The 22,170-nt window shown below is 36.2% G+C and overlaps 4 protein-coding genes and 1 long non-coding RNA gene across 5 annotated transcripts; 1 reads left to right on the top strand and 4 right to left on the bottom strand.

Annotated features, from left to right (window-relative positions):
- On the bottom strand, positions 1-3,692 carry LOC144551145 (uncharacterized). The gene is made up of 10 exons (XM_078298986.1): positions 3,463-3,692; positions 3,028-3,276; positions 2,505-2,709; positions 2,315-2,405; positions 2,075-2,220; positions 1,660-1,903; positions 1,475-1,579; positions 1,180-1,362; positions 888-1,092; positions 1-784 (listed from the first exon to the last, which is right to left on the bottom strand). The coding sequence occupies exons 2-10, from the start codon at positions 3,272-3,274 to the stop codon at positions 297-299; spliced, it is 1,914 nt and encodes a 637-aa protein (XP_078155112.1). The 5' UTR covers positions 3,275-3,276; positions 3,463-3,692; the 3' UTR covers positions 1-296.
- On the bottom strand, positions 3,119-5,578 carry LOC144551147 (F-box protein At5g39250-like). Its single transcript, XM_078298988.1, has 4 exons — positions 5,411-5,578; positions 3,918-5,100; positions 3,463-3,529; positions 3,119-3,252 (listed from the first exon to the last, which is right to left on the bottom strand). The coding sequence occupies exon 2, from the start codon at positions 5,073-5,075 to the stop codon at positions 4,317-4,319; it is 759 nt and encodes a 252-aa protein (XP_078155114.1). The 5' UTR covers positions 5,076-5,100; positions 5,411-5,578; the 3' UTR covers positions 3,119-3,252; positions 3,463-3,529; positions 3,918-4,316.
- Positions 5,579-5,797: 219 nt separating this feature from the next.
- On the top strand, positions 5,798-9,293 carry LOC144551146 (Cobalamin biosynthesis CobW-like protein). Its single transcript, XM_078298987.1, has 9 exons — positions 5,798-6,054; positions 6,144-6,361; positions 6,755-6,869; positions 7,348-7,437; positions 7,800-7,973; positions 8,079-8,198; positions 8,297-8,407; positions 8,865-8,946; positions 9,163-9,293. The coding sequence occupies exons 1-9, from the start codon at positions 5,917-5,919 to the stop codon at positions 9,222-9,224; spliced, it is 1,110 nt and encodes a 369-aa protein (XP_078155113.1). The 5' UTR covers positions 5,798-5,916; the 3' UTR covers positions 9,225-9,293.
- Positions 9,294-10,805: 1,512 nt separating this feature from the next.
- ABCI1 (non-intrinsic ABC protein 10) lies at positions 10,806-13,341 on the bottom strand. Its single transcript, XM_078298990.1, has 3 exons — positions 13,156-13,341; positions 12,223-12,793; positions 10,806-11,452 (listed from the first exon to the last, which is right to left on the bottom strand). Exons 2-3 carry the CDS (start codon positions 12,609-12,611, stop codon positions 11,167-11,169), a joined length of 675 nt encoding a protein of 224 aa, XP_078155116.1. The 5' UTR covers positions 12,612-12,793; positions 13,156-13,341; the 3' UTR covers positions 10,806-11,166.
- Positions 13,342-16,574: 3,233 nt separating this feature from the next.
- LOC144551222 (uncharacterized) lies at positions 16,575-17,366 on the bottom strand. The gene is made up of 2 exons (XR_013510784.1): positions 17,158-17,366; positions 16,575-17,046 (listed from the first exon to the last, which is right to left on the bottom strand). It is a non-coding gene; the product is annotated as an uncharacterized LOC144551222 (long non-coding RNA).
- Between the last annotated feature and the right edge of the window lie 4,804 nt (positions 17,367-22,170).

Genomic DNA, 22,170 nt, shown 5'->3' with positions numbered 1-22,170 from the left:
TTTTATTTCTGATGAGATGAAATAGAATTACAGAAAAATTTGAAATAGAATACCCTTGTTTCAATTAGCTAACTCAATTAAGTTAACTCAATTAGCCATCATTAAATAATAATTAAAAGAATCTAAAATCACTAGTAGGCTGTAATGCTGTATTCTTACCGTTAATAATAGCAAAAAAAAAAGAAAGTTACTAAAACCCCATTAACCATCACCAATATTTTGCCACTATAATTAGAAAAACCAATTACTAGATTGCAATTAATCTTCACCAAAATTGTTTAACTATGATTAGAAAACTAAGATCGCGTAGTAGGCTCTGTTGTGAGCCCAAACCCAAAAGGGAAGAGAGGGTCATAGTGCACATCACCCACATTCATCGGCAACTGATCAACCGACTTGAACCAGGTCCTAGACAGCTTGCCAGTAAACCCGTAATCGCCATATAAGACATCCGCTACACCCTGGCCTTCACTGCCTGGCAGCCATGCTGCCACGAATGCATCCATCACACCAACATATGGCTCAACTACCAAGGGACGCCCCGAGATGAGCATAACCACACACTTAACACTTGTGCATACATTTTGGATCGTGTCTGGGCCCGGAGCTGGGATGGTAAGGTTTGTGTTATCTCCAGCTGTCTCTGCGTAAGGTTGTTCACCGACCACAACTATGGCATAATCATAATTTGCTGCCTTCACATCTGCGGCACTTGGGTTCTCAGAGAAAACAACCTCGGTCGCAGGATCAACTGTCGATTTGATTGCCTGAAGGATTGGTGTACCTATTATTAGATTTACAAACTTGTTAGTGAAATAATGTGAATAAAGTCATAAACTTTGTGAAATTAAAGATTTCTCGTCATTTTGGACTAAGCATTTGCATACCGGCTGTGATGTTGTTCCCACTGAGGCCCTGCCAAGCGATGGTCCAGCCTCCACACTGATATCCTAGATTGTCAGCGTGGGTCCCAGCAACCAAGATCTTGCTTGATTTCTTAGGAAGGGGAAGCATTGGCTCACTTGGTGATTTACCATTCTTCAAGAGCACAAGGGATTTCCTAGCAGCTTCCCTAGCCAACTCGCGATGCTCCTGTAAAATTTTATTCAAAAAGTCTCAAACAAGAACTAAATTTAAATTGCCTAACGGAGGATCAAATGAAGTGTTCAAATGATCAACCTGGCTTCCTAGTTGATCAGCTAGGGTAGGATCTGAATAGGGGTTCTCGAACAAACCCATTGCAAACTTGACACGAAGAATTCTTCTCACAGCATCGTCGATTCGGCTCATGGGGATAACACCGGTATTCACAAAGTTGGTCAGAATGTTGGCGAAGTCGGAGTAGTTATAAGGGATCATTATCTGCAAATTATACAGTTGTAGTTGGAATATTTAATCATGAACCGCTTCTTGCAAGGAAACAAAAAAAAAAGAAAAAAAAAATACAAGAAAACTACTACATCAGGCAACATACCATGTCGAGTCCTGCACTGACCGAAGCCTGAACTGAATAAGTGTAGTTCGCACCCATGGGGGAGGTGATCTTGTCAATCCCTTGCCAGTCAGAAATCACAAATCCCTAATCATGCAAAACCAGAAAACTTCTATAAATTTCAATGGAAATAACCAAATATTGTAAAAATCAAGGCAAATACTAACTCTAAACTTAAGCCTGTTCTTGAGGAAATCAGTGACTAGGAAGTGGTTAGCATGCATCTTTTCACCGTTCCAACTCGAGTACGAGACCATGACAGTTGAAACACCCTTAATGATGGCATTATAGTAGGGAGCCATGTGGGTGCGTAGTAGCCCCTGGAAATCAATGATGGTGTTATTCTCGTTTATTCCATTGTGTGTGCCACCATCTCCCACATAGTGCTTTGCACATGCAGCAACATATCTCCTGGCACACCACAAAGTAAGCTATTTGTCAAGTTTCGAAAAATGAAAGCTATAAAACCCCGGGAGATTTCATTACAATGGATAAGGAAACATCTGTTAAAAACGTCCCCACTTTTGTATGTAATGAATTGATTTACAGGGAGAAAAATAAGATGCTTGAGATGCATCATACCCTCCAGCCACATAAGGTACACCCTTGCGGACATTTGGTGGAACATCTCCTTGCAAACCGGGGATAAGCTCGGTCATATGGCGAACAACCTCTGTATCCTCGCTGTAACTCTCATAACAGCGCCCCCACCGAGGATCTCTGCAAACCTGTGTTACAAAGAATAAAAAACTAAGAAATTACCTTCAATTTCTAAGGTGCACATAATTGAGAAAACTAAAGTGATTGGTAATTTCTTATTACCGCAACGCACGGAGCAAACACGTAAGGAATCCCAGTAGCCCTAGCTTCAAGTGCGGTGGCTTGGCCAATTCTTTTCACCAAGTCAGGATCTCTAACAAAAAAAACAAAAAACAAAAAACATAACTTTTGTTTAAAAAAAAGGTTTTTGAGACCTTTGTTAATTTTAATGGTATACAGAATTGTACTTTACCTGGTACAACCAAGGCCAACATTATGTGGGAATATGGTGGCATTCAACACATTGTTGTGGCCGTGTACTGCGTCTATACCATAGATGATTGGGATGCCGAGACGGGTTGAAAGAGCTGCCTTTTGCATGGTGTCTATGCGTTCAGCCCAGTCTTTGGCCCCAGCGTTAGGTGAAGGCGTGCTTCCTCCTCCACTCAATACACTACCTGGAAAAAAATTAATCTTTTCTTAAAGAAAGGAAGCATTACCCTCAGATTATCATACCATCAGTACATATAGGAACAGCAAGAAACTGGTATTATTCCTAATATTTGGTTTTGGCATCCCAAAATTTGGACAAGACTTCAGTGTTGGGGTGTCAGTTGAACTTTCTCCTTGATGCATCAAACAAACAGTACAATTTAAAATTAAATAATCCCAAACTGAGAACATGCTGGTATGTATCAGGACTGGACCTACCTATGGTGTACAATTCCAGTGCACTAACTATTACACCTTGAACGGGAATTTCAAAAGCTCTGTACCTATGAAGTAGTTTTGTAGTACGTCAGCTGTAGCATTTAGCCTCTCAATCTGTGACATTTGTCCAATCTTTTCAGCCAGAGTCATGCGGCTGAGTAGATCAGTGATGCGAGCTTTAAGTGGTGCATTTGGATCCTTGTACTTCAAGTACTCGGCCGAGCTTGACAGCACGAAGCAGCATAGTAGTATTACCAGAAAGCTTGTTATATTGCGAAGAGCCTTCATTCCTGTAGTGCACAAAGGTGACATTTCTGAGTTATGGTTAAGGAGGGAACTAAGGTTGCATTTATATATATATGTATATAAAATAAAAAACAGAGATCATAACTCTCCCAAAAGTTAGGTAACAATGTCTAAGATTAGAAGGCAGTGTCAGACATGAATTTATTTGATAAATTAAGGTAGATCGCATTTTGCGTTGGATTATTCAAACATACCTAATTTTAAATTGGCTTCAAGTGCAGGCCCAGCTCCAGCTCAAATATTAAAAGCTTCTCTCTGCTTCTGTTGTTTTCACTTTTTTTAGTTCAACTTATTACCATTATCATCCCCTGTGCCATTTTCCCCCATTCTAACAAATATAAATATTTCATAATGCAGCTTAACAACCGCTGTGCTCCTTTTTCATAAAAAAACAACTAGCATGCTATGGGAATTTTGCAGAATATGAGTTTTTATTCCTGTTTTTTCGTAAAAAATCAATCACCTTTTTATTCCTGAATCCATTTTTCATAAAAAAAAAAACTAGCATGCTATGGGAATTTTACAGAATATGAGTTTTTATTCCTGTTTTTTCGTAAAAAATCAATCACCTTTTTATTCCTGAATCCATTGATTTCTGTCGCTTCTGTTATTGCTGCTGGATTGGCTGTAGGGCTTGCCACGCAAATACCTTTCTTTCCTCTAGGTTGGTTGACCCGAACAATATATCCTAAAGGGGACAAAAATTATAATTGTTATTAATTTTCTGTTTCTGGTTGCAAACTTTAACTGAAGGGCTGGATGTTTCTTTCCTCTTTATCTGTGTCATGTAGAACACAGTCTTGAAGACGACCAAAAAATTAAAAAGGACAAACTGTGTTAATCTGAAAAGGTTTTGCTACTATTATGCACAAAGTAAAAGTTTGTTGTCAGCTCTAGCTGACAATAAATAATATTGGACAAATTGAGATCTTAAAAGAAAAAACAAATATTAACAAACAGTGCATACTCATTTTTATCCACTGTCCAATTTATGATCCATCCAAACATATGCACAAGAAATTATAAAAAAATAGCATAAAAAGCCGTATCATTTCCAATCCAGCATGTCCAGAAGCCATAAAATCTCATTCTCGGAGTTTACTGCATCACAAAAGTCTATCTCTAGACCAAACATGTCCATGTCCATACCAATTCTCCCCTTTGTTAAAATCAGCAGAGACACCCATGCACGTATGTCAGAAACAAATGGATGCCCTGGTGAGAAGTTCAAGTAGTCATAAGACATTGCTCTAGAAGTGGTCAAATCTATATAGTCAAACATTGATTTGTGCATTATACATGCCATCTTATCGGTGTCAGTTCTTGCAACCAAAACAGATGCAGTAACAGTTACCCCCTGTGGGATTGTTATTTTAGGTTCCACCTGTAACAGCATCTTGCAGTCTGTGCTTTCCAAATGTGATCTAAGCACATCAGAGATGCCTTCCGGGATAATTTTCAACCCAACAAGGAGCACAGATGCTGAGATGGCATTTGAGAAAATTAGTGTTTCGTCAGACCAGAGGTCGATGTAGAAGACCAGGTCATTGAAGGAGAGGCAGGATAGGGGGAGAGGCAGCTGAAGTGGTGGCTTGGAGAAGGTGGTAAAAAGGCGGTGGTATGTTGTGCCAGAAGGTGGCTTTCTGGCAATTGATGGCCACTTTTGAGTGCAGATTAATTTCCAGATATAATCGTCAGATGCTATGTCTCTCCACTGACGGCACACAAGCAGGCATGATGCGAGGTCTTTGCCATCTAGAAGAGGGAACACAATCTTTAAGGCTTCATTGTAGAACCAATAGTCCATAATTGATCGATTAAGCTCGGTGAACCTTAAAAAGATTAACAGAAGAGTTAGCCAAAGATAATAGATAAAGGGAGGTCGCATTGTGACTAATGAACTTTAGTGCTATCTATATAAGGAATTCAAATCACAATTGGAGAAACAAGGCACGCTGAAATTGCTTTGGCATGAATGGTACAATTACCTATATATATACAAGAAATAAAATTTATAAAGAATGAAAAGGAACAAATGGGAACAGACAAGATCAACTGTTGTGGTGAAGAGAGGAACTCGTAGTGCATCAAATGGGAATTTATTTGCAACCATTATTTATTCAGTGAAGAGAACTTCCATACCTCGATTTCGTCGAGAGGAATCGTAAGTGCGTAGATTACTTGGTACTCTTGCTAGTAGAAGAAGCTTCTCTCTGTTTGTACAAAGTGAATTGATTGGTCGAAGAAAGTTGGATTGCTTCCCTGTTCCGGGGACCGGCTTCGAGACTATCAATTGCCACTTGCCAGATACGAAAGAACTAAATTTCGACCCAAACAGATACATAATTTTTCGGTGTCGGATATTATGTGGCGCTAAAATGCCACTGTGTTTGCTGTGTGTTTCTGACACCTTTTCCGGCCCGTTTCCGATATTCAATATGAGGCCGGATGTTGTCCAGACAAATTTGTACAAAGAGTTAGCCCGGCCCATACACTTTCCAAAATATATTATAAACAAGACAAGAAGAAAGTAGGAAAATAACGGAGCTTCTCCTCACTACGGAGGTACGCCAAACCGGAATTCTTAAATTTCATCTCAAAATTTGAGTTCATCGTAGAGACGTAGAGCACCTCAATCTAAAAGAGGCATGGAGGAGGAAGACGATAACCCTCCTATTGCTGTTCCAATGGACGAAGTTACTGACGAAATGCTGCCGGAATCAGTCGCCGACTCTCCGGTCGGAGTCACAGTCATCACCGGCTACCTCGGCGCGGGGAAATCCACTGTAAGTTCTTCTCTCAGCTCCACTTTTCATGGTTAAGTCTCAAATAATCCAATCAAACTTTTTGGTTTTTAATGTCTCTTATTTTCCAGCTGGTTAACTACATACTGAATGCACAGCACGGGAAAAGGATTGCAGTGATACTGAATGAATTTGGGGAGGAGATTGGAGTGGAGAGGGCTATGATCAATGAAGGACAAGGCGGTGCACTTGTTGAAGAGTGGGTTGAGCTGGCCAATGGGTGTGTTTGTTGCACGGTCAAGCATAGCCTTGTTCAAGCACTAGAGCAACTTGTGCAGAGGAAAGAGAAGTGTGTTTTCAGGCCTTGTATTTTTTGTGCTTCAATTTTCAGATTTCTGATTTTATGTGACTATCAAAATACTGAGTCTCATTCTAAATTTATCTTCTTTATTTTCACAAAACAATTTTCTACTTTTAGTCCAGTGCCTAGATCCATAAATAGAAGCAATTCCTGTGGCTATGGACCAATATTTCAGTCCATGCTAGATTGATAGTTGGATACTTGGATACATCAGAACAAATTTATTTTTGTTGGCTTTATTTTAAGTATTTAACAAAGGCTAATTCACCCAGAATTGCCATTGATCATTATTTTTTATTTTTTCTATCTATTGTGTTCTTTAATAATATAAGTTGCTGCGGTTAATATTGTAAATTTCATATCCTGTTTGCACTTGCGCAGGCTCGATCACATATTACTAGAGACTACTGGTTTAGCCGACCCAGCTCCTCTTGTGTCCATTCTATGGCTGGATGATCAACTAGAGTCAGCTATTAAGCTTGATTCTATCATTACCGTGAGTCCTTATGCAGGGTTAGATCTTAAGAAAGGAGGAGGAGGGGGGGGGGGGGGTCCTCCGCTCCCAAAAAATAAAATAAAATATGTTGGTGATGTGTTCTTTGTTAAAAAAAGCTTAAGTACTTCTACAACTATTACATGGACATTTTACTATATCAACACACACACACATCCCCACCCACCCACACACACTCAAAGAACAAGAACTCAGGGTCAAACTTTGAGAAAGCCTTTTAGCTTGTATAGCGGGTCCCCTTAACAAAGTGGTCAAGGTTTGCCACTGTTTGAATGAAAAGAGAAGCACATGACCGGACAGGTACCAACAAAAAGTTCCAATACTGACTCAATAATGTCAGTCCTTTACGAGGCCTGTTTATGGTATATTGGTGTATAAAAAATGTAACTGTCAGTTGACTAAGATCCTCTTTAGTTCAGTTGCATGACCATAATCATAATATCTACACCTCTCTAAATAGGTTGTTGATGCAAAGAACTTAAAGCTTCAAATCAGCAAGCATGTTGATTCCGGTTCCTTCCCTGAAGCTTTTCTTCAGATTGCATTTGCGGTTTGTGTTTCTCCATTATGATTTTGTTTCTTATGGCCCTTAGTTAAAATAACATCATCTAAAGAAAAAGAAAATTACTTTTTACCAGCTGGCTGGTTAGAGGATCAAACTGCAATCCTCCTATTTTTGTTTGATTTTTAGATAATTTTAGAGCCTTGTCTAAGTCCCAAAAGTGTAAAAAATAGAGAATTTCAGTTCTGTACTAGTACCAGTCCATTTGTAACTATAATAGTTCCAAGTCAATGATGTGATTTGGTGCTGACCAGATTCGCAATACCGACAACTACTCTCTCTTTAACTTCTATTGATATGTTGTTGTTTTTTTTAATTTTTCTGGATTGCTCTCTTCCCTTCTTTTGCAGGACATTGTTATTTTGAACAAAATTGATTTAATCTCTGATGAGAAGGAGACAACTGAGTTGGAAGACTTAAAAATGAAAATTCATGGCATTAACTCTCTTGCAACCATAATATGTACCACAAGATGTTTAGTTGATTTAGATGAAATACTAAATTGTGAGTCTTACGGTGGTAAGGTCAGTAAAACCATAGAACTTGATTTTTTTTTGTTTCCCCTTTCTTAGACCAACTACAGCACAGTCTATTTACACTTTTAAGCATTTTTCCTTTTACTTTTTTAGAGTAACACTCATTTGGAAGAGCTTTTGGAGAACAGCAAGTTATTACCATCTAGTAGCCGGCATGACTCTGGTGTATCCACCTTGTCCATTCACCAGCCATACCCAGTTGATTTGAATAAAGTATTCTTCCTTCCTTTCTTTCTGTATTCCATTAAAGTGGTTTTGTTATTGTTGAAAGCAATGAACCTTATAGTGAGTTGTCCAATATTTTGTTGCAGGTCAACAGATGGCTTGAAGATCTTTTGTGGGAAAATAGATCTAGCATGGACATCTACCGTTGTAAAGGTGTTTTGGATGTACATAATTCAGATCAGATCCATACAATACAGGTTATTTTTTGTGTTGTGCAACTCACAATTTTTTACACAGGAACTTTGTTGTTGTTATTATTTTATTGGCTTGTGACTCTACAGTTGGGTTCTGGCACAGGGATGTGCTGATGTTCATGTTCCGGTTGGATTGGGTACTTTTAAATCGGGTAATAGTTGATATTGGCTTTTCCTTCTAGAATAACTTTTGAAGTTGGGTTGGTTGGAAGGGAGTGCATTAGGTTAAAGAAGTATTTTATCTATAATTCTTCATAAGTTTAAGATGTATACATTATTAATGGTCAAATCGTATCTATATTGTTAGTTAATACATAATGTAGGCAGTGTCAAGTTGAGATGGGGTATAGCTATCTAAGTGTGACATATACTCTGCCTGTGTTGTTTTTAAAATTCAGAACCATAGTATTCCTGAATTAGTGCGGCAATATTTTGACTTTGATCTGTTCCTCTAAAGCAGGCTGTTAGAGAAGTGTACGAGGTTGTGCCAGGACGAGAGTGGCGCGAGGCAGAGGAGCGGATTAATAAGCTTGTCTTCATAGGTACACGTGAATATGAATCATAGTAGTGTATGGATAAATATAAAAAAATGACTTGACTTTATATTAGTCGTTAAACTGTGACCAAACATATGTGGCTTTACAGGTCCATATTTAGATTCAAATGTGGACTATGCAAGATTTTGCAAATTAGAGTTGAAACACTCTTACAACTACTATTTTATCCACTCTTGCATTCAATCTTCTTTCTCATTTCAGGCCGGAATCTAGATTTGAAGTATCTTGAAGATAGCTTCAGAGGATGCCTCACCATAATATGACTTCATGCACACCTACTTCAACTGCTGAGTAGTTTATAGTACGTGTTTTGAGTTTGCTTGTAGCAGTTTTTGAAAAAAAAAATGTAACTGATCTCTTGTGCTAGTAATGGTGTCAATAACTAAAATTACAATCCTGCCCAGCCATACAGCATGTGGACCTAGGAGTTAAAATGGAATGGTTAGAGCTGTACCAGGATCCACTTTCTGCAATTGCCGTCAACGATATTGTAGTTACAATTCTACTAACATGTATAAGGGGCAATGTTTTCCCTGGTATTATCATCCTGGAGGTTGCATTTTCCTTTCAGTGATAGAGATTATCCTGTTAGCGCTATACACCTATACCTACCTTCCATATTGCACTTGCGGCTTCTTGAACGGCCTTTACACTGTATATTATTATTTATTTTTTCCTTTTTTCCTTGTATGTGACTTTTGGTGAATTTTTTAAGGGCTGGGACTTGGGACATTGAAAGTGAATTAACTTAATAATTTTGACAATCCTTAAAAATAAGATTTAATTTTGAAATCCAATATTTGGAGCATGATTGATACTGTGTTTCTATCATGCACTTGAAAAATAATGAAATTGGTGTAAGTTTGATCATTTATCATAAATTTTATGAAATTCGGTATACAATTAGTAAGATAAACAATATGTTTATAAACTTTAAACTATTTTTAAGTAAAATTTTGGGCTTGATTTGAAATAGTTTATTTTTAGTGCATCCCACCAATTTTCCAAGTGATCAGTAAAATTCTGCTCCATACTTGTTTGTTTTATCATGTTCTTTTTTTCTTTTTTTTGAGAAATTGGCAGTGACTGCCAAAGGTTTTCTTATTGATGAGAGTATTTACAGAACAGGACCCAAAAGAGTAAAAATTACATCATTCCTGTAACCAACCAACAATGCAGCTAATACTGTAACAATATCGAGCTACCAACACTATCTTTTATTCATTACATATATGCTATAGAGCACAGGAAAACCACAGACACCATTCTTTGGTTGATCTGCTCCCTCTACCTTCCCTTGAACAATACCATACATCTTCAATTCGGACACCCGAGATTAAGATGGAAAGGTTCAGCCTTGATGCAAGTAATGCCCATACCTGTCGTGCATAGGGACAGAAGAACAGAAGGTGGACACCAGTTTCGAGTAAGCTGTTCTTGCACATGCGGCAACCTTGTTGAAAGGGAATGTGAAAGATTTGTAGCCTATCTTGGGTCAGAATGTTGAAAGGGAATGTGAAAGACTTGTTGAAAGGGAACTTTTTTCTGCAAATCAGGTCGCTCCATTATCATGTTCTTTTTTTATGGAGATAATGGAGCGACCTGATTTGCAGAAAAAAGTTCCGAGTTTAGTTTAAACCCGAGAGACATTTACAGGCGTTTTTCAGCTGTGATATACTCCACAGACAAAAGTTATTTGAAGCCTAACTACAAATAATCCAGTTTCTCATACAAGAAGTCACAGCCAAGTTCGTTGAGATAGAGCACCATATTTTTTCTTTTTCAAAAGCATTTAATGCAATAACAGAACCAAACGTTTACCAATTCCCTCGAGATGATCTACAGAACAGCAGAAGGACAAGTTGAAGCTTTATTAATGCACCTCAATGGAGTGCATAGTTGAAGTTTTCTTTTTGGTTTATTGCTAGAATTTGCATGGCATCCTTCTAGCTTCAGAAAACAATTCACAAATATAAAACGCATAAATGAGCGACCTAAACAAACCATGACTAATGTGGGAAAAATTTCTTTTGCCAATTTAAATAAATGGGCAAGATCCACAAAACTTTCTCCCAAAACGGCCCAATGCGGGAACAAACCAGTATTGTTATTTCTCACCAAGCCAAGTGTATGGTTTGTGATCACAAAAATCATTCCTTCTTGTACCTTCCAAAATATCAACACGTAGACAAAAACGAAAGAGAATCAGTGGACAAGATCAACCAAAGTCTTCCTTCGAGGGAACCTATGTGGAAGGCGAAGGGACATTGCATCTTCTATCTCTATCGGCAAGTGTGTGGCCACAAAAACTATACCTCCTTTTTTCCTATGCTCTGCTATGATGTGCTCGAGCAATCGCACCCCTTCAGCATCAAGCGCAACAGATGGTTCATCAAGCAGCCAAATCGGTCTATCAATTGCAAGTAAGCGTGCCAATTGCAGTCTCTTTCTCTGGCCCATTGACAACATTCTCGCCTTCTCATTCATAAGCCTAAAAACATCCACAGGTTCTGCACTTAGTAAACTGATCCTGAGCTTGTACTGAACCTAGAGTGGGGAAATTTGACCTAAATTAAAAGGGGAACAGTTTGAATCCTGAACAAGACCCAACCAAACCTGAACCCAATCAGCTGCAAGTCCAAAAACACTGACCACCAAAAAATACCTAAATCCTAAATAAATGGTACCAGGGAAGAACCTGAAGCCTAAAACTATGAAAATGTAACCCAATCTTAGTAAATCCTAAAAACAAATCTGATTGACACTAGAATTTGAAAATCCCAATGACCAAACCCAGTCCTGCATAATCCAAACTGAAAAATGACCTGATCAACAAGATCAGCCACCTGAAATTAACCTGAGCTTCCATTTAACCCGACCTGAACTCTCCTGGCCACTCATCTGGCACCTCTACAGTTACCTCCCTGAGATTGAGAGCACAATACCAAGCATTAATTTAGACAAGGACCCGCAGTACCAGAAAACACAGAAATGAAAATAGTTGATAAAAATAGCACCAAACTGGTACAAGTGTACAACCTGATATAGCCCAGTACATCCAGGTTGCCTTCTAAAATCTGATTGACAATAGCTAGTCTAGTATATGGCCATCAAATTGATAGCTAATCCAGGTCCCACACTTGCCAAACTATCTGCTGCAGATTTCAGGTTCCATTTTCTAATGCTTCTGTTTACGATTTATTTTTCTTTTTTGGTTTTTTTTTTTTACTTCAATTAAAAATTATGTAAAAGTAAAAGTACCTGCCAAGACCCATAAGCTCAATGGCACCTTCAGATTTGCCGATCTTCCCTTCCAGTACTTCAAACCACTGGACATTCTCCAGTACTGTCAATTTCTCCTTTATCGCATCCTTTAACGACATCCAATTCAATTGCAACTTATACTGTTGAAAAACACCACCTGATTGGATATCATGCCCATTCCACAGTATTTCCCCGGCAGAAGGGCGCGAAAAACCCCCCAGCATGCGCAGAAAGGTGCTCTTACCTGATCCGTTAGCACCAGTTAAGACCAGCGCCGATCCATCGTGCATCGACACATTTATGTTGCGAAGCACGATTTGTGCATTGCGCATGCACGAAACATTGTTTAAGAGAATGCGAGGTGCTGGCGGTCTGAGCGGTGGCATTTCTAGGGTTTTGGTCACGATTTACTTAAAATCGGAAATCAAATTCCTCCTTTAAAACAAGAAATAGAATTGATGAAACTTTAAATCCTCTGATCGGAATGCACACGGCGACAGGAGTTGATTTCTTTTGATGCAATTCGAAGAGAATTGATCCAACGAATTCTCGCAAAAAACTACATGACCTATCAAATCATTCAGAATCACAAAAAAAAAAAGTTCAAACTTTTTATTTCTCAAAACGAGTGGAGCAAATACGCATCAGCAAAATGATAAACGGGAACAGTACAGGTCAAGGTAAATTGTATCAGATCTAAAAAAATAAAACTTTATTGGCCCAAAAAAATACTCGTAAAACAAATGGTATTAACATGCTATATTTGGAATTTCAAAGAAAATATCTAAATTTATTGATTTCTGATGATATGAATTAGTATTCTCAATACCCAAGCATCGATTCAGAATCCATTTCATCGTATTCTCAGCAGGCAAACCAAAACCATCGCTACTAGTCTACTATGTCCGAACTCAAAAGGAAAGTTTGTACCTTGAGGGGAAGAGGCGGTGGCGACAGAGAAGAGGCGGCGTGACGGAGGAGAGGCGGCGTGACGGAGGAGAGGCGGAGTGACGGAGGAGAGGTGTCACCACGGACGAGAAGCGGCGCCGGCGCGAGCGAGACAGAGAGGCGGACTGAGAGTCCGAGAGCGAGAGATTGATTGAGTTGCTCAAACGGGACAATTCAATGGACAGGAAAGAACTGCTCAATGGGCTTTTAAGTAATCGATCAGATCTGCTTGGGATGTAAAAATTAATTTGAACATGGATCAAACTTTGGGCTCTGTTCAGATCACAACTCGTCCAGTATCAATTAATTATCTTCTCGGTCCGTTTGTCCACGGGCTTTTCTGTCCATTTAGGACCCCTCAGAAACTGTCACTTTTCGAAAACAACCATCCAAATGTACAAACCTAAAAACAAAAATCAAGACAGAGAGCTTCTGAGCTAGTTTGAAGTTTGAACTGTTGAAGCAGCCCCGAAACTCTCTTTTCCAGTATCATTTCAAACTATTTTGCTATGAAATCTAATGAATGCAGTTAAAGCATTTTTCTGTGTCTATTCATAATTTTAATCAATTAGGATTGCATTTGAAGTCCTAAAAGCACCAAAGACAACATAAATTTGGGCTTCATTTGTGATCTCAAAATCACCAAAATTCACATATACACACTCCTTGTGTGTTTTACTTTTACATGGAGAAACTTTGTAAAATACCATTCTTTAATAAATCTTCAAGCAAAATACCTCCTCCTAATTTTTTTTGACAAAATACCCATGTGAACCCTACTTTCACCTCCCTTCCCCCTTCCTCCTACACTTCCCCCTTACTCCTACTCCCAATCTGATTTCTTAATTCATCCCAAATCAAAATTAGTAAATATAATTTCTCCTAATCAAATATCTTTTGACTTCAATTCAATCCGTGGGGCTTCGAAGCTAATAATTCAATTTTTAGCTGCCTACGTCGTGACCATTAAAAAAGAATTGAAGAAGAAACGCCGGTATTGAAATCATATATTTTCTATAAGTTTGGATAAGTTCTAAGCTTCATTGTTCTTCGAATTTGCAGAGCAATAAACAGAGGCAATACATTACAATCTACGCACCTTTTTTTTTTTTTTTTTAAAATCAAATGCATTGAAACAGGGTTCAAAATGCCAAAAACAGAATGCAGTACAAACTAATTATTCTATGCAAACATGATTCTAAATTTGGAGCGTTGTTTGTTAATAAAAAAGAATGCACAAGACTATGAAACATTAGATTTAGACCAAATGAACATGTTCTATAATTAGGACAATAGCTTTTGAAAACTTCATAATTTAAATATAAAGAGGTAGGACAAGCGACAAATTATCCCCTTTTGTTGTTAAATTAGAAATGCACAATTCAGGTGGTTAGTAATGGCCATAATATATACTTTCTACAATTGATACTTGACATGGTAATTGTTCTTTAGCTTTACGACATTCACATTAGATACTAAATAATGGGCATATCAAAATCTCATTGTTTAATTAGAGGAGCAAGTAGAGCTTTTAGAAATGAAAAGTCAGAGGTTATTGCCATGCTCTAAAGTTATATTGGGGTCATGAAAATAGCGATATATACCAGCGTTTGGAAATTAGAGGTTTAGAACATTTATACAGTTCAATCCATGTATTATTATTTGAACATAAAAGATTTTAAAAGTGGGAGTTTTTTTTTTTTTTCTTTTTTTAAAGAAGTCAATAGGCAATAGCGGGAGATTAAATGTTTATCGAAGACACATCTTAAGAAGAAAGAGTAAGAGTAGGAACAAGAGGGAGAGGGAGGGGGATGGGATGGAGAAGTGAGGTCCATGCACGGAGATATTTTGTCAAAGGTTTTAGAAGAAGGGTATTTTGCTTGAAGATTTATCAAAGAAGGACATTTTATAAAATTTTCTATTTTACATATGCTTAAATTAAATTGATAAAAGGTACTATGAATAAAATTATAATTTGCGGTTATGTGGACTAAATAATGGAATAAGAGCTTTAGGTTATACTTAAAATAGAATAACCTGACTTTTATGTGTTAGCTTAAATTGGTCTAAACTAACCCATCTTATCAGGTAGTTAATTTCATTTTGATATAAGACCTAACTTTTCATTGTTTGTATTATTTTCAATCATTTTTTATGAAATGTAAAATAAACAATTAATTTTGTTTCCATTTAAGCATAAAAAAACTTGTAACTTTATCAATTATAGGATCAACAATTTTTTTTAAAATGGCATAACTTTTTAAATTAATAAAATATGCAATTTAGAAAATTATTAATTATTTTTTTGAAATTTTACTACAAATAAATAAATTTTTTGTTCATCAACCTAACATATTTTTGACAAAGTAAATTGGTATACATATAAATTTAATTCAAGAAGATTTACTGAATACAATGTGCATTCTAATAGATATAGATATATGTAAATTGGTATACATATAAATTTAATTCAAGTAAATTGGTATACATATTTTTTGTTCTCTATGTCCTCCATATTTTTAATCGTTTGGTTGGATCTCGTCGAATTCAAAGTTTCTAGAGGAATATCAAATGCTTTGGCCTTTCGGTTCCTCCAGATTGGTGAGCATTTCATACCCCTCTAGTGTAAAAGGATGGATTCCCGTTCATCTAGTTTCCATAGCATAATTAAGACAATTTACTTAGATTAGAGATTATTTTACATATATTAGCTCATTCTGGTTGAATGAAAAAAAAAGAAATTAAAAAATAAGCCCAAGAAGAGAATCAGTTAGTATTGTTGAAGTACGGGACATCACAGCAGAGAATCCAATTTCATATCATCTTTACTCATAAAACCACGCTAAAATAGAGGAGACTAAAGAGTCTATATGTCCAGATAAGATCTCAGCCTCACATTTAATCAATTTTAATCGATGTCATCCATAAATCACTAGACATTTTTTTGAAAATCTTCACAGAAGCTACGAAGTCATGAGGGGGAATCAAACTCTCGACCTTTGGATACAACAACTCTAGGACTTATTCCTAGCCAATTGTACTACCTCCCCTTTCTCATAAATCACTAGACATTGATCACTGTTTTATTCCCCTGTCACTCTTTTCTTCTTTTTCTCCTTCCTCTGTCACTCGCTCAAAGAAAAACCTGCACTAAACCCTAAACCGACCCATCTCTCTCTCACTCTCTCGTCTAAGACCAACGTATCCACTCTGTTGTCACTGGTGTTTCCATTAAAACATCTTAATATTTAATTTACTCATAAAAATTAAACACTTTTTTCTTCTATTTCCTTTTATTCATTAAATATGTTATTTAGTTAATTTAAAGTTAATTGACAAATATATCTCTTCTTTTCTAATGGAGAAGTTCCTTAAAGTTAAGATTGAATTGAATAAGAGGGAAAAATGAAGGTTATATTGCTTAAAATAATATATCCCTTCCTATTATATCTTTGTTAAAAAAAATATATAAAAAAGTCAGTATCATCCAGTTTCAGTATGTTCCAATACCAGTATAATAATCTACATGGTTACATTGCATGGTATCGGAGTATCCATAGCTCCAAGCGTGACGTTGTTGCACCAGACATGATAGTTCCGGGGGTTATCTAGGAAATCCATCTCCAAATCGAACATGGTAATCTCTCTCTCTTTCCAGAATTGCTTCTGTAGGTATCTCGGTACAGATGCAAGCATTGGTACAGAAATGACATAGTTGATCTGGTAGTCTTCTATATAGTAACACCCGGACTTGTCTTCGTCAACTTTTGCAATTTTCATACCATGATATGAGATGGTGGTTGATATCATTCCAAGGCACATTTCTGTACCATTTTCGAATGCTTCCTCAGCTTGAAATATGATGTTGAATACCTACTTAATTTCAAAAAAAAAAAAGTAATAACAACAACTAATGGCACTAATTAAGATGATGAATATATATGAATACAATGATCTTTTAGGAGACAAAAAGAAAGTACGTACCGGAGATGACGAGGCATTGGGATTAAGTCCAGATACTGGCATGGATATGATGGAGAAGCGAATTTGTCTATCTGGCCCATTAGATGTGAGCTTATCATAAATCGTAGGACCAGATACTGCTCCAAATACTGTTGCAAATATTGCAAGGTATAATATAATATTAATTATCACCTCGCGACAAGATATCTTCTGAGGTATACGATCTGGTTGTTCATCTGCATGAATCTTATTTTCTCTCCACAACCACATCTCTGTTACAAACTTACAACAAGAATTGAACTATTGGGAATGCCTAATTAATCTTCTGTCAATGTTCTCAAATCAATGAGATAATTACTATTTCATCAGAAAATCATTTTATAAGTTAAGAGAATTATATATCTTTAGTTTGCCCTTACAAATATAGATAAATAGGAGGGTGCTATATTTGAGAGCAATAATTATAATATTGACTCTCTTAATACTTAATTTATCATTATCTAAAACTCTTCTATTATGGTCTAAATTTGATTATGTATTATCATGTATGTGAACAGAAATCATTAGAAAGTGTCGATCTGCAGGGACAGTTGTATATTAAGTTATATTCTTTCACTAATCTAAGTAATTTGGTTTTTGTAAGTTTGAAAGTGATCTAACAGTTTTGTGATAGGGTTTGATTTTATAGTAAAAAAAGCCATGTTTTATTTTAGAAAATGACCCAAAAAATAGTTTAGTTAGTTGTTTTCATAAGTTTTCAATTCTTTTGTATTTTTAGTGATTTTGACGGATTTGAAAAAATAGTGATTTCACGAAAAAAAACAGAGCAAAACACCACATTTCGATGAAAACGAATTCTCTATATGGAATTGGACATCTTATACCGCATATGGCATGCGGCATGGAGAAGAGAAGCTAAAAATCAGCTAAGTACACAACACGTATGGCATTGGCCACGCCATACGGTGCCTCGTGCAGCATCTTCATTATGTCACACAGATAATCGTTGTTTATTCCAGAAGCTCTTGTCAGCCATGTTTTCGACATCTGTGTGATTTCTATGTTAGATATGTGTTTTAAAAGTTATCTTATGTTGATCACTTTTACATGTTATGTTTATGAATTGGATGTTACATGCATTTTGTTCCATAAAATTTATGTTTATCTATAGAAGTGTTCAAGAAAATGCTCTTGGTTTTGAACCATAAAACTCTATATGATGACAAACATAAATCTCTAAAATGTTCACAAACTTGGTTATTAGCATGGAACACTGATATACCATGATAAGTTTGTCATGTTGATTAAAGTACATTGTAGTTTTATAAATGTTGATAAATGCTTATCATTTAATAACATGAATATATGAAATGTTTCATATATTGAACAGATATAACGAATGAAAATATTATATGTGTTATATTAGTGTCATTAATATTTTTATTGTGTCTCAGAATTCTAAGATATGAGATATATTTTTTTTTCACATGAGAAATATATAATGTAATTAGTATTAAAAGCTACTTATCATAAGTGGTGATAAAAATATTAGTTCCTTATATATAACTTGTGCGGGAGAAAGTTATATGTCAATAGTATCATTGCCCCTCATTTATAATGAGTAATGATATTTTATGGGCCCCTTGGTAAAGTATAATTATAATGCATGCAATATAACTGAAGTGTAGTTATATATTTATAATTTACTTGAGAGACCAAGAAACAAATATAATACAAAGATGACACAGTCCGACTTTGTATATTATTCATAATATCATGTGGCAAGGAATGGACACAGGTAATGTTATTTGTAGCGTTACTTTAAAGGATCGTGTATTGTAAAAGTGATACTTTACATCTATGTTATTTAGGTAACTATAATGTATAGCTAGAATATCGCTTATAGTTTATGGTAATAAAATATTTTATGCCATTGTTAACATAACACAGATTTTTCATATAGGTCACACCAACTGAACGAGAAACAAGAATGATATTTTATTTATATGATGTATATTGTTATACATGAGATAAATAAATATCATGACTGCTTAGAATGAAGATAAATTTATGAGAAGTGTGCATATATATTACTTGGTATAATATGGTGCATATTATATAGTATAATATACATGACACATAAATATAATAATGTGCAAAACATTGTTATAACATAAGTTTATTAAAACCCAAAACTAATATGAGTTGAGACTGATACTGTAGCAGTTACTGTAGCAGCGGATAGAGTTGGCTGTTTTAATAAGGAGAATTATACTATGAAGGTTACACAATGGAAACCCTAGTATATTTGTATATAAGGAGAGGTACAGAAGGTATTCACTAAGCAAATAATTTTCTGAAAAATTATTTCCTTCTCTTTCTCTCACTCCTAGCCGCCGCCCCCATTTTCCTCTCATATTATTAATTTTTCTAATGAATAATTATTGGAAGAACAAGAAGGGTTATTAACTAGGTTCTAAGTTTATATTAGATTAAGACCTCTAGTAAGGTCTTTCTAATCCTTGTTTAGTTCAAGGTGAACACTAGGAGGCCGTTTCGACAAACGAAGGTATCCAAGAGACCTAGAAGAGAATTCGATTTCTCTCTACTTACCAAATTGATATTTGGTAGAGGTATATCCAAATCACCTTTAGTAGATAGATTTGTGATGAATGAATGAGTAGATAATTATTTGTGCATATGAATTGTTTGAATAAAATTAGCATAATAAAGTAGATCGGTAGATGCTTATAAGAGGGTCAAAATTTTTGAATTTATCGCCTTGCCGCATCATGAAATCTTTCATTCCTCTCTCCACTACTCTTCTGAACCAATCAGAAGCAAGAACCGCCACTAACGTATGGGATGCTTATAAATAGTCCAATTGACAGGCTTATCATTCAATTATTTACTAAGTAAACTCTTTAGAACAGGGGTAGAGCCTATTATAAGTCAAATTAGGAGAGAAATCTACTAAAGGGCATAGTACAACTCATTGAAGGCTGAAGGGAGCACTCAATGTGTACTCCTTTCATCTTCCTTCTTCAATTGAGTTGTATTATGTTTCATTTATCTCTTTTGATTGATAATTTGTCCGGGCTAAATACCCTTATCTCTAGGGTAAAGGCTTATAGCTTGAATTCCTATGATGTTTAATTGAGTATGTTTATTTTATGATTACTTCTTGCACTTGATTTAATTTCTATTTGTATTTTACCTTGTATTATTATCTATTGGTATTAAATGATTAAATCTTGTCTGTTTGTTATCGATCATCGTACCATCTGCTAGGCATTTAGGGTCAACCAGTAAGTGTTAGATCTCGTATGTTTGGTAATAATCATTTCATATGATTGTTTGTTGAAAATAAATAACTAATTATTATTATAACGGCTAGTTTAGGGAGATGTGTGTAACGGCTAGTTGAGAAAATTGTGTATTGTAATAAATAAATTAGGAGATAGAAGTTAGTGGTAGTAGTTGGTAATTGTAATTAATGTGTAATGGCTAGTTTTTGAATTCTTCTATAAATAGGAATACATGTAAAACTCAAATTAAGATTGCAATAATAAAAATTATTTTCTTACATCTCTTCTCTCTTACAAATTTTAACATGGTATCAGAGCTCAAAACTCTGTGACCAAAAAATTAAAAAAGCGCGACATATTTCAGCAAAAGAAAATAGCTCAAGAAGAAGCATCAAACTTCTCGAAGCTAACAAATAACTTGCTCAATGGCAAAAATTATGTGTCATGGGGAGGGGCAGCATCCAGGGCCCTGAGTGGTCGAGAAATGTTAGAATTCATTACGGGTGAAGAGAAGAAACCAGAAATTGCAGACACAAGCAAGATAACACTCGAAGAAACAGTAGCAACAAAAAAGTGGAGAACTACAAATGATAGAATTGTTACCTTACTACTCAACTCCATGGAACCGGCCTTATCCGAGCTCTTCACGTTGGCTGAAACCGCACATGAACTATGGGAAGCGGTAAAGAGTATGTATGGTCAACAAAATAATTTTTCAGACATTTATCAACTTATGCAGAAAATCCAACAAGAAAAATAAGGGTCAAGAAGTCATACTGAGTACCTTAGTGCCCTTGAGCAAAAACGCAATGAGCTTCAATCTTACCGGTCGATTACAACAGATTTGGCCACACTTCAGAGACGAGTTGAGGAAGACGATATTTTTCAGTATCTCGCGGGTCTAAACCCGAGTTATGAAGCCGTAAGATCTCAAATCATGACCACGGTACCACTTCCCTCTTATTCTCAAATTAAAAGTTTAATTTAATAAGAGGAAAGTAGGAGAATTGCCATGAATGGTCAGATTGTAAGCCATGAGGGACACGAGACCCATGTTCTAGCCATAAAAAATTCCAATTTTAATCAAAACCCTAGCTTTCAAAATCGCCCAAATCAATCAAAAAATGAAAAATGTAATCATTGTAAAAAAAAATTGTCACACTCAAGATAGATGTTGGCATCTCTATCCCCATCTTAGACCCAAAAAATAGAAAGGAAATGATCAAAATCAAAATTTTGAAAAAAACGGTGAAAAAACAGAAGGTTTGTTGCTTCTGTTGAAGAGAAAGGGTTTAATGGGCTAGTGGGTTCGTTTGGAAATGGATTCAGACCCAATAACACTAGCCAAACTACTAATGGATCCAATTACCACCCTGGCGGACCCAATAAGGAGACCCCCAATGGACTCTCCATTTCAAGTGCTGGAGGGTCACTCTAGAACGGGTCAGGCGCTGACGGGTCACTCTAGAACGGGTCAGGCGCTGACGGGTCACTCTAGAACGGGTCAGGCGCTGACGGGTCACTCTAGAACAGGTCAGAGGCTAATTTTGGCGCAAATGAGTCATTTTCAAGCAGGTCAAGGCCTGGAGATCAAATGCAGCACTATTTTCAGCAGTTTTGTGCAATGATGAACAATCAGAATACTCCCAGCATATGTGGTATTGCTTCTAACTCAAAAAATTTATTTTCTAATCAAATTATTATAGATAGTGGTGCAACAGATCAT

This window comes from Carex rostrata, chromosome 3 (assembly GCF_964058835.1).
Source record: "Carex rostrata chromosome 3, lpCarRost1.2, whole genome shotgun sequence".
Classification (NCBI taxonomy): domain Eukaryota; kingdom Viridiplantae; phylum Streptophyta; class Magnoliopsida; order Poales; family Cyperaceae; genus Carex; species Carex rostrata.
The sequence above is the reverse complement of the archived record's forward strand: the minus strand, read 5'-3'. Positions and strand labels throughout refer to the sequence as shown.